The following is a 12,650-nucleotide window of genomic DNA, read 5'->3' on the forward strand; positions in this document are numbered from 1 at the left end:
TTTTCTTTTGCTTTGTGACGTTGTGTTTTATCATGCATACGAAGATTAGTTAGAAGATTAGTGGGTAAATTGTGATCGTGAATGAATGCACATGGTCAGCAGCAATATTCAGGTAATCTGTGGCACTTAAGCAAAGATTGATTGGTATTAACTGGGCCAAGATATGCTGAGAAAACATTCCATACACCATTACACCACATCCACCTGTCTGAACCATTAATTCCTGATGAATAATTCTCAGCAGAGATTCATCAGACCAGGATACAAATTTCCAGTCTTTATCTTTCCAGCTTTGGTGAATTTGTGCCCGCTGCAGCCTCAGCTTTCTGTTCTTGGCTGACTCAAGTGGAAACCGACATGTTGTTCTGCTGATGTAGCTCATCTGCCTTCTTGGTTTGGATGTGTTGTGCATTCAATGCACCTGATTGGTTTGTCAATAAGAAATGTTCTGATTAACAGAACCAAAAATACAACAATGGGATGTCACATCTGGAGAGACAGTTGGCCTAATTCATCAGGGACCCTCAAAAAGTCCATACTAAACATTCTGCTTTGGGGTAAAGTTTAATCTAGGGCTGCTTCTGATGTTTTTACTGATTTATTTAACAATATTTCTGGGGAATACAGTTACAGTGCTGAACTGCTTAGGGGTGTTTGTTTTTCAAGTGCTGTATAAAGCAGTTGTAGCTGCAGTTTGCTCTCATTACAAACCACAATACATTTATACCTTACTTTGTCTACATTTTACACTTGTTTTAATAGTGGTGCACATCTGTTAAAGGAGAACTCCGGTGTGAAATTGACTTTGGGTGTAGAAAAACACGATAAAGAGTACTAACTATTGTTGATTAGCCTACCTCCGCTCTCCTGTAACTTCCCGAGATCCAGCAGATTTGTGCTTTCTGCCTAGAATTCTTTACAGCGGGCGTTTCTGGGCATCTACTTGCAGATACATCGCTTTTTACACCGTTATCTAGGATCAAAGTAGCTCCACATCTCATTGGTAGAAGCTGGAGAGCTCTGACATTTAAAACAACGCATTGATAACTGTAAGGGGACAAGTAGATGCCCCCAAGCGCCTGTTGTAAAGAGTGCTGGGCAAAAAGCAGAAAATTACTGGATCTTGGAAAGCTGCAGGAGAGGGGAGGTGGGCTATACAACAAAGGTTAGTAGAACTTTTTGTAATGTTTTACTACATCCAAATCAATGTTACACCAAAATTCTCCTTTAACACAGTATTTAGTGTGGTAGTGAGTGTGGTTTAGGACACTGTCTGTTGTCAGTGTGCAATCAATGGTATTGATTATATATTGATTAAGTCTTCCCAGCTGTAGTTTCATTAATATTGTTTTCTTTACTTTGAAAGCATTTCTGCCCGTGTGTTAAAGAGCTTTGAGAGAAAAATAACTTTGTTTAAGCTGTTTATGCCATGGTGGATCTTTTAACAGACTGCATGACTGTGTGCCACACTAAATAATAAATATGTTTGGATTTTTTTTCTCACAGACAACATAGATGACCACACACTTCTTTGGCTGCTGAACCACATACGCCTTGGCATCCCAGAACTTATCATCCAAATACGACACCACAAGCATACCAGAGTCTATGCGTTTTTCGTTACAGCAACGTATGAAAAGTAAGTTCTAGATTCCAGCTGTGTGTTTGTGGTTTGATATTCTCAATATCTGCCCTAAGAGAGGGAATGCTGTTAAAGCACTTTCTGCAATGTAAAGGTGTACCCTGGAGTTGAGGTAAAGATTTTGTCCTAGCTGTGAGTTGAATGTCACTTATACAGTTATAAATATGGCTTCACAATATACTGTTTTACCATTGTCATCACAATGTGCAAATGCACATCTGACCTTTTTTATTGTGGAGATAAATCATTCTCATAGTAGTTCTACAAAACCAACCAATGACTACATCTGTGAACATGGGCGCTGTGGTTTTATTCACCATTTTATAGAAATTAATATTGTTGTATAATTTGGAACCAGAGTAATTTTCTTAGACCCAGGGCTGGATGATATGGCCCTAAAATAAGCTTGACTACAACTCAGCTGCTCCATGTAATGCAGATGGTCTGTACCGGCGCATTATGCAACACTAGTAAGGAAAAGGGGTGTCACCATGTTTCCCTTCTAATTCAGTAAAACTAAGTTAAGTTAAAAAAAAAACTGTTATTAAAAATATATATTTAGATATTAGATATTAGCTAGCGGTTTGTCTCACATTGCTTGTTTTAACACAGTAAACACGCAGTTTACAGTCCGATAATACTCACCTCTGAACGGCAAAAGAGATAGCACTTAGTGTGGTTGGTGGCTGATGCTAATAATGCTCCAGTCTCGAGTCTCGGTACTGGAGAGCTAAACTGAAACTCCTGTATAACGCTGTACTTCAGCGGAGTGGCTTTACTGCTCCTTACAACCTGACTGGTACAATTCATACATAGAGTGCACCTGATTATAAGGCGTACTGACGATTTTTGGGAAAATTAAAGGACTTGTTCTCCTATAGTGCAGAAAATCAGTTTTAAAAAATGAATTCTGGTGGAAAACTTTAAATATCCCAACATAAGTACAGGAAAAGCTAAATGTTGGAATTATACTCTGGAGATAGAAAGACCAACCAATGTAGCAAATCAATCTATCAATATGCAGTATAGGATTACAGTATACTATTACTAGATTAGCTAGCTATTAAATGTCCAAGCTCATCAATCTAGAAACAAAAGCCCTGTTACCTACATAAAAGTAAAATGTGTTTTTTAGTGTGTATTCATGTGACTCACTAGACCCACTGAGCATGAAGCCCCTTGCAAGACTGTGCTACAGTTATTATAAAAGGTGTGGCGGCCACATTATTATTTCAGTGTACTGCCTGAGGCAGAGGGTGGCTGAGCAGATGGTAGATTGATGTTTACTGTCAGGTTCAGGCCCAATTCTCCACAGAACACCATGAAAACCAAAATCTCTCACCAAGAGAATGTGCACACTGAATAAAGGAAAGTAAGCTCTGTTTCGACAGGCATGGGGATGTGCTGAATATAAATGTTCCATCAAATCCTGTGAAAATTGTGTTTTTTGTGCTTTTTCTGAAGTATGAGGACACTTGAGCAGGCATCAGGTTGTGACATAAGTGAACATAGGACCCTGGTTTACACCTGGTCCCTTCATGTAATGTTGTGAGATTGCTACTATATTAGAAAGGATTTCAGTGGCCGAATGCATCTTGTAGTGACGGATGAGTTTACACTGCTATAATGTGGCTATAATGTACAGGAGAACACCTCCTTTAGTAGTTTGGGTGATCAAATTTGTGTCTGTTTTAATTATATATTTGTGCATTTATACTTGTACTTTCATGTGGTTTGACCTTATCCAGGTATAGATAAGATAACTTATAGTATAGATAATTTAAGGTGCATTTAGTAATTGAAACAGACCCATGCTTTAGTGATGGTTTGCACCAAGTAGGTGATGCGGAGGAGGTGAGCACAAGGTTGTTCAGATGAATAGATTGGAAATAGAGGGTATATTCTGTATTAGGCTGAGGAGGGAGAGTTAAGAAGCGGTCCTGCTCCCAAAATTAAACTACCGGTATATAATGAAATGGAACAGGTTTCTGTTGTTTATTCATTTTTTCACTTTTATCACCACTGAATTAACTACAGCTCAAATTTAAACTATCTAAACTACTACTAAAAATATGTATTGAATGCTTTAAATGAATATATTAATAATCCAGACAAACCAGCAAAGTTTAAAAATCCCCTGTATCTCTTGGAGGAAACACTGAAATATGACTTATATAGGAGTTATTGTGCAGTATAAATTATTAAACCGAAAGTTTTTTTTTTGTGTGTGTGCCATATTTTGGCCTAATGATTTCGGTTGCCAAATATTTGATGCATCCCTACTTAAGAGACATAGGGCTGAATGGGTTGGGTATTTGGCCAAGTAAATTGGGGAGAAAATGGGAAAAATTAGAAATAAAATTAATTTAGAGACATAGGGCTTACAACCTTAGCTGTATTTAAAAAGCAAAGGTGCTTGTAAACATATACGCTGATGGTAGATCTACTATCATGGTTTATTACTATCATGGCAATCGAAAGCACAGGTGCATCACTTTCTAAAAAAACTTTGCCAGTCGGCAGATATGCAAACTTTTACATTAAATAATTAACAGAATACTAAATTAAATAACATTAATATGAAAAAAATAAGGTATAATAAGTAATTGTCCTGACCATCTTGCACACAGAATGAACAAGCAGGTCAGTTTCTTCTGCTGAGAAGCGCTGGAGACATCCAGGTAGCTGCGCCATTAAAACAGCAATCTGCCAAAGTGATCTATTTATTGCACACAGTATTTCTAGTGTCTCCATAAGCATAGTGTTCTGGATCAGGGACTGATTATTGTGTTTACCCTGGTAAACTGGTGTTTTTTTGTATTTTTTAGTCTGTTACGAGGAGCAGAAGAGATGGGTCTGCGGAAATCAATAAAGCCAGAGTTTGGAGGTGGATCTCGCAGCTTCTCTTGTGAGGAAGACTACATTTATGAGAACATTGAGAGTGAACTCTGCTTCTTCACATCACAGGTAATTCACATTACTTACAGCTCTGGAAAAAGAGACCACTTAAAAATGATAAGTTTCTATGATTTTACCAAATTAAAAACCTCTGGAATAAAATCAAGATATAACAATATAATCACAACCATTAAACCAAGCTGAACAGCTTGAATTGTTGCACCCGGAGTGGCATGAATTAAGACTGGTGGAGGAGAACATGCCAAAATGCATGAAAACTGTGATAAAAAAAACAGGGTTATTCCACCAAATATTTCTGAACTCTTAAAACTTTATGAATATGAACTTGTTTTCTTTGCATTATTTGAGGTTTAAAAGCTCTGCATCTTTTCTGTTATTTTAGCCATTTCTCATTTTCTGCAAATGAATGCTTTAAATGATCATTTTTTTATTTGGAATTTGGTAGAAAAGATGTCCGCTTTTATAAAATAAAACAACAATTTTATTTTACTCAAACATATACCTGTAAATAGCAAAATCAGGGAAACTAATTCAGATACTAAAATGGTCTCTTAGTCTTTTCATAGCTGCATATGTTGATTCTGCTGTAGATTGTACAAGTTGCTGAGTTTTGCCACCAAACTGCATAAATTCTTATCTTCACAGGAACGTCAGAGCATAATCAAGTACTGGCTGGACAATCTCCGAGCCAAACCAGGGGAGGTCCTTCACAACATTCACTTTCTTGAAGGGCAGCCCATAAGTATGTGTCCTTTTGTATCATGTAGTGTTGCCTGAAATAACTCTGAAGTGCAGCCTGTCATTTCTGTGCATGCTGTCTAAATGTCGTTTATGTGTCTGTTGTATTTTGATAAAAACACTCATGAAGCAATGTATGAATTACATTATAAATTTGTAGTTCTGAATGTAGTCTATGTTAAAGGATATGCTGCATTATTGTGTGCCAATGTTTACTGGTTTGTGTCTATCTGTGTGTGTTTCGTACAGTTCCAGAGCTGAAGGCACGAGGCGTGATCACACAGGTCTTCCCTCTCCATGAGCAGAGAATTCTCGGCCAGCTAATGAAGTCCTGGGTGCAAGCAGTGTGTGAAAAACAACCGCTAGGTTTGTAATTATCTTCATTATTGTAGCCACTATTGTGTGTTGTATTGCTGCCTACTAAATGCCTGTACTGCTGCTTTCACAGATGATTACTCATCTGTTATTAGAGAAATTATATTTTTAGAGCCTAAATGGCCGCTTGTATAATTTCCTCTATTGCTAAGCCTGCTCTCCTTGTGTTTCTGCACTGTTAGATGATATATGTGATTATTTTGGAGTGAAGATTGCCATGTATTTCGCCTGGCTGGGTTTTTACACCACCTCTATGCTGTACCCTGCTGTGATCGGCTTTGTGCTGTGGATGCTGACTGAATCTGATCAGGTAACCTTTTAAAAAGAGAGGCTCCTTTTATGTTTTATGTAATTTATAATCTGTTTCTGTCCTAAAATGAACTCATGTACCAGATATTCTTCTTCATCATGAGCATAGATGCAATAGAACTGCCTTTTGTGGCTTCGAGTGGTCCAGCAGGCTAAGCGCTGCCACTATGATCAGGAGATCGCTGGTTTAAATCCTGTTCATGTAGTTTGCCATCAGCTGCCAGAGCCCTTAGAGAGCACAGTTGCCCTCTTTTATATGCTCTCTTGTGGGCAGATGGCGCTCTTTCCTCACATTACTCCAAAGGGTGATGTCGATCTGCACGAGGCGCCTGTGAGTCGCTGTGCTTTCCTCGAGTGCGCTGTGATGCTGCTCTCTAATGCTGCATAAGCAGCTGTTCGAAAAATGTGTTGGCTAACTTCACATGTGTCGGAGGAGGCATGTGCTAGTCTTCACCCTCCTGGTGTTGGGGCATCACTAGTGAAAGGGGGAGTCCTAATAAGTGGGTTGGGTAATTGGGCATGTAAATTGAGGAGGAAAAAAAAAGAACTGTCTTTTGTTTTCTCTCATATGAAACTTTTTTCTATAACCTTCATTCATGTATGTTTCTGACACAGACCAGCAGAGATATATGCTGTGTAGTTTTCGCCCTCTTTAATGTGGTGTGGGCCACGCTGTTTCTGGAGAGGTGGAAGCGGAGAGGAGCAGAACTGGCTTACAAATGGGGCACACTGGACACCCCGGCCGAATCACTGGAGGAACCCAGGCCGCAGTTTCGGGTAGGCTGATTGCTTGTGGCTCTGTGCAAGTTCTCTTTAGCCTCATATCAGCAAAAGTGAAATTCAATAGTTTATTTATCATTATAAGAGCTGCTGAACCCAAAATGATATCTCTCTTTCAGGGTGTGAAGCGGTGCAGCCCGGTGACAGGCTGTGAAGAGTTTTATTATCCGCCCTGGAGGAGGAGGCTCTTCACGTGGCTGGTCAGCTTTCCTGTCTGCATATTATGCCTTTGCTTTGTCTTCCTGGCCATGCTCATCTGCTTTGAGCTTCAGGTTTGTGACAAATGCTAGTTTGTGATGCTGTTACACAGGTATTAATGTTGGAATAAAAATCTGTATTAGTGATATAGGATGTTAAATGTCTGCCAAGACCAGTAGCAAGTATGAGTGTACATATGCTAGAATTACTCAGTCAGAAAGGGTACAGTACACAGTTGAGTCATTGTATCTATAACTAGTCCTATGTAAGCCCTGCAATAAGCCCAAATATCTGAGCAGATGTGGATCTGTGATTGGCAGGAATTTGTGATGGGGATTAAAGAGTTGCCGCGAGTGGCGAGATTTATCCCTGAAATCATACTGGCCATCACTGTGACTGCGTGTGATGAGGTGTACAAAAAGATAGCCTGCTGGCTTAATGATATGGGTAAGTATGTTTTTAAATACTGTTTTTAAAGGAAACGCTGAAAAGGTGTTGTTCCTCCACAAAAATAAAAAAAATCCTCACAGTTCTTTTGTCACATCCTTGGCCTGTTCCCTGTAGCTTCTTCTGTGCCTCTTCTGTGCCTGTGTTGCTCTCTGTGTTTACCTTTCCTCCTCCATGCCTGTCATTCCCCACTTGGTTCTGTGTGTTCTTTCTGTGTCTCTACCTTAAGTGTTTTCACCTGTGCTCATTTGTAGCTCCGCCCCCCTCGTTACCTTCCCGCAGGTGTTTCCTTTTTTCTATTTCCTACCTTGTGTGTTTATTTAAGCCCCTGTGTCTTCAGTGTTAGTTCTTCCGTTCTTGTACGTTTTCACATCAGTCAGTTGGATGTTTCTTTGTTTTCTCAGTCTACTCCTTCTGTAGTGTTCTTCATGTTTTTTATTGTTTTAATTTTACTTTTGGTTCATTGTTTGTTTTTCTTTTTTTTGTAAATAAATTACTTGCAATTGTGTCTGCTCTCCGCATCCTCTCCTTGCTGCACCCTGACATCTTTGTTTTAGTTTACGTATTTGCGCAGTAACGGTGTTGATTTGTTTTATTTGATTGGAAATGGTATTTACACTCAACTCAGGTATACTAAACCATCACTTTCATAATGTGCTGTGTGCGTGGTTTTGAAATAATTCACATCAAATCTGTAATATCATTTCAGAACTTTTGTCTCCTTTTTCTGTTCCCAGAAAACTATAGACTCCAGAGTGCCTATGAGAAAAATCTCATCATTAAAATGGTTCTTGTAAGTAGAATATTTTATTATGCAGTGTGGAATAAAAACCTATTATAATGATATACGGATATTAAAATGTTGGATGGATATTTTTAGTTCTTGGTGCAGGGGAAGGATTTGTATGCTTTGGTAAAGTGAAGAGTTCAGTATAATTCCTCTTTACTAATTTACTGTATAAATCTTCATTAAAAATACTTTCACCAGAATGACATCATCAATGCAACATTCATTGATTGTCGTATCATCATATCAATGATGTAAGCAGCAAGTTTAGAGATGTTTTTAGAATGTGTTTGTCTCTAAAAGTACAGTGTAATAATAAGCCTCTTTTAAATTATATGTATGAATGGTATCCATCAAAAGTTTGGACACACCTTTAATTCAATATTTTTATTTATTCTACATTGAAGTCATCCAGATTATAAAGGAACACATAAGAAATCATGTTGTAACTTAAAAGCATTAAACAAACCAAATTACTTCGTGAAGCGTTTAGGTGGGCTCTTATCTGGGGTCCTGCTAACTTTGAGTTTCTGCAGCTAGTAATTGTGATGAACTAGTGTTCCTTTTTTTGGCTCGGTCCTGATGAGAGCCAGTTTCATCCTTTTTTTTAACATAATTTGTTTCTTTACTTAGTTGAGTAGTTCTTGCCATAATAACTGAGGGTCTTAAAGACATTAAGACACATAAACTCTTTTTGGTTTAGTAAATAATTCCATATGTTTTCTTTATAGTTGGATGACTTTAGTTTTTTTAATCTACAGTGCAGAAAAAACACTGAATTTAAGTTGTGTCCAAACTTTTGACTGGTATTGTATGTTAGGTTAGTGTAACATTAAGCAGTTCCATTTTTTTAACGTAAAACTTGGGTGTAAAACTTCTCATATGGTGAAATATTTCATTTTTTCCCTTTAGTATAGTAAAAAAGAAATGGGTTTTCATCCAGTTTTTTAATTTTCTAGTATTTCATTTTAGCCTTTCCTAAACAGGAACTATTAAAAAGTGAATCTTTCCTCGATTTTCATTTTTTCCATTCTTTTAACACAAATCTGATGGTATAATCCAACTAACTTTTGTTACAAGATGCATAAATGGAAAAATAAAAAAATAAAGAAAATATGGATTTTAAAGGGCAGAGAAGGAAAATTAAATATTATGAAAATTGGAGAAAAACTTATTTCTTCTAAAGAAAACAATTAAACAATGACTTTTTACATCCAATTTGAAATTTTTTGTATTTAGCCTCAAACTGTCAAAAAAATGAACTGATAAACATTACAATAACTAACCGTTATATTGTGTTGTCTTCTGTCTTTCAGTTTCAGTTTGTAAATTCTTATCTCAGCCTTTTCTACATTGGATTCTACCTCAAAGACATGGAGCGTCTGAAAGAGGTAAGAGTATTCCATGCAGGTAAAACCATGACAGAGGCTTCTTCATTCAGATCACTCTGGTCTAAAAATGCTGTGTGATTCATTCAGAAATGTATAGAATAGATTGTGTTGCATTAATGAATCCTCTGAGCACTGCTCTCGGTTCTGCTGTGGGTGACAAACTCGCAGTCTCCTTGGGGAGTGCTCCATCAAGCTGCTCCCCACAGCTATCCTTCCCCTCACATCTGTCTTCCTCTCTCCATCTTACCATCTGTTTTTGTTGGATTCTCCAAAATGTCTATTGGGCTTCTTGCTCTTCAGTTGCTGAAGTAGCTCAGAGACAGTAGGCCATGTCTTCAGCTCAGAATGCTGAGTGAGATCAATAAAATCCATCAGTGCTTCTACACCATCTACAGTGAACTGGAGCACAGTCAGCTCTGACTACTGGCCCATGTATTGCACTGAAATGACCTTTGTTTGACATGTCAGCATCAACAGAAAGCAGGCTATTCATTTGCCCTTGCGATGTTGAGAAGCAGTGCTGTTGTGTTTACAGCCGTCATTGTTTTCATGCTTTGGCTAGCAAGAAATGTCTGAGCTTTTTGTGTCATCATAATTCGTCCCGCGGGTCTTTGACACACATCAGACGATCTATCTCTGCATGTGGACTGATGATTATAGTACAGCAGAGCTTGCTCTGATTTCAGCAGCACTTCAGTCTGTGTAATTTTAGGGTGGGATTTGTGGCCGTAAGGATTGATAAAAACAGTTTGGCCAATTCTGAGTGCTTGATTTATAGTAATTTATAGTAATTTATAGTCATTGGAGTGTTTGGCAGTTTGTCTCTGCGTTTCTCTTGATTAAAGAAAGCTTTTGGAATGGTTGCCTGTTTCCAGTCTGTGAGATATTGCCAGGCTTTGACCTTTCCTCAGGCTGCAAGATGCTGAGAAGTTGACTTTTATTTTGCTTTTATTTTGCTTTTATTTTGTCTGGCCTGGACTATAAAATGCATTTTTACTGAGTTATCCCAGGAAGAAAACTGACCTGGTGGGTTTCCCTAAACACTAATAATACGTTGTTCATTCATACGTAAGTTTCCCATGTGCAGTTATTTGTACTGTCAACAGGACAGGATTTATATCAACAGTTATACAGTTCATAATTTGTATTATTACATAGATTTGGGTTGTATGCACCATGGTATTGTGGGTAGTGAGACCTTCCACTAGGAAGGTCCTTAGTATAGTTTTAAGTATTTTATTTTTAAAATATTTTTAAATATATATATATATTTTACATTACACTAATAATTTACCTTGATTAAAGTTCAGGATAAACTCTTGCAAACACTTAAACAATAGGAGTTCCTAAAGTTGGTTGTTAATTGCTTAGATGACTCGTTTCCACAAGGTGCTTTTTTAAGTGTTTTTTTTCCTGCAGTTCAGCAACTAAAAGCCGGAGGTCGCTCATTTTTATGGAGGGGAAATTTATGTCATTAATAACAGAAACAACATTAATACTACTACCACTACTTCTAATAATAGTAATATTAGTTGTTGCTGTGATATGCAATTCTGTGGTTATATTTGTGTATTTGAGTATTTAACAACAGCTAAATAGACAGATTTTAGTATTGATAAAATAATGTCCTATAATGTTTCCTTCTTAAAAAAACACTTGCAGAATTTACTTATTCTTTTCTATGTTGTTTAGTAGTTTGTTAATTGTTCATTAGCATTTTTATGCTTTTACAAAGTTATTTTTTTACATTATAATTACAGGTGTATTGCCTGTTTAAATATATTATTTTAAGTTGTTTTTTTTTTAACCATAAATATTACTAATTTATTTTATGCAGCATTCCTTACCACTTACCAGCCCTGACAAAAAAAAATAGTGTAGCTAGGATTTTATGGATTTTAATCCCTTAATATTTACATTTTATCTCTTTTTCTGACCTGCAGATGCTAGCTACACTGCTGATCATCCGCCAGTTTCTGCAGAATCTGAAGGAGGTGCTGCAGCCGTACCTGTACGAGCGGCACCGACTGGGAGAGCTCACACTGCGTGCTGTCTGGGACCTGCTGGTTTCTGCTCTGATCAAATATGGGCGGCTGGCGGCCGGCAGGGCTCAGGTGTCCCCCGCCGACCCCACCATCCCCGGCCCGGGGCTGAGGGGGAGCCGACGTGGCCTTCTGGGCCACCATGATCGCCGTGACCGCAAGTGCTTGAATGGTGGCTGCGGGGTGCCGGACGAGGAGGGTGAGGAGGAGCTCGGAGTGGAAAGACAGAGTGAGGAGGAGAGCGAAGAGGAGAGCCTGGTGGACTGTGGCCTCAAACTGCGCAAGGTCAGCTTTATCGAAAAGGTGGAGCGTAAGTCTATTGGCTGTGTCAGCCCCGTGGAGGACAACTTCCTGGAGGAGGGGAGCCCTACCATGGTTGAGAAGGGCATGGACCCTGCCTCAGTCTTTGAAATGTGTGATGACGATGATGATAACGGAGTCCCAGAGACCAAGGAGCTCACGTCAGAGCCACCCCCTCCTGCAGGGTCTGAGAGCAGCGCTCCTCCGAGGCTCCGGAGAAGAGGCCGCAGCCTGGAGAGAGCCGACAGCAAGACAAGGAGAGAGTCATGGATCGATCCACCGGGGGAGCATGTGACCACCACACTTACCCAGGCTGAGATTGAGAGCTGCATGCAAACATATGAGGTATGAACACTACGTACTATCACTGTTATTAAATATTGTCCCTTTGCAAACCAAATACCAACTCCATATTAATGCCTATGGATTTAGAATGACCATAACACTGAATAAAATCTGCATTAATAATTCTTTTCCAGGACACATTTCAAGATTACCAGGAGATGTTCATCCAGTTTGGTTATGTGGTGCTTTTTTCTTCTGCCTTCCCATTGGCCGCCATGTGCGCCCTCATTAACAACATCATCGAGATCCGTAGTGACGCCTTCAAGCTGTGTACGGGCCTACAGCGGCCCTTTGGCATGAGAGTGGAGAGCATCGGACAGTGGCAGGTTAGTACAGAATGACGCTTTGGTGAAAGAAGGATATACATCCCTTTTTGT

General features: G+C 38.8%; 1 protein-coding gene across 2 annotated transcripts in view; it reads left to right on the forward strand.

Annotated features, from left to right (window-relative positions):
* Positions 1-12,650, forward strand: part of ano8b (anoctamin 8b) — a 34,940-nt gene that overhangs the window by 17,217 nt on the left and 5,073 nt on the right. For both annotated transcript variants that reach the window (XM_007240235.4, XM_007240234.4), the window contains exons 3-14: positions 1,507-1,639; positions 4,471-4,609; positions 5,207-5,303; positions 5,549-5,665; positions 5,857-5,984; positions 6,599-6,760; positions 6,883-7,035; positions 7,282-7,408; positions 8,146-8,201; positions 9,512-9,586; positions 11,530-12,273; positions 12,408-12,599. In XM_007240235.4, coding sequence (XP_007240297.3) covers positions 1,507-1,639; positions 4,471-4,609; positions 5,207-5,303; positions 5,549-5,665; positions 5,857-5,984; positions 6,599-6,760; positions 6,883-7,035; positions 7,282-7,408; positions 8,146-8,201; positions 9,512-9,586; positions 11,530-12,273; positions 12,408-12,599 — 2,123 coding nt within the window. The remainder of the gene's footprint in view (positions 1-1,506; positions 1,640-4,470; positions 4,610-5,206; positions 5,304-5,548; positions 5,666-5,856; positions 5,985-6,598; positions 6,761-6,882; positions 7,036-7,281; positions 7,409-8,145; positions 8,202-9,511; positions 9,587-11,529; positions 12,274-12,407; positions 12,600-12,650) is intronic.

This window comes from Astyanax mexicanus, chromosome 16 (assembly GCF_023375975.1).
Source record: "Astyanax mexicanus isolate ESR-SI-001 chromosome 16, AstMex3_surface, whole genome shotgun sequence".
NCBI lineage: Eukaryota > Metazoa > Chordata > Actinopteri > Characiformes > Acestrorhamphidae > Astyanax > Astyanax mexicanus.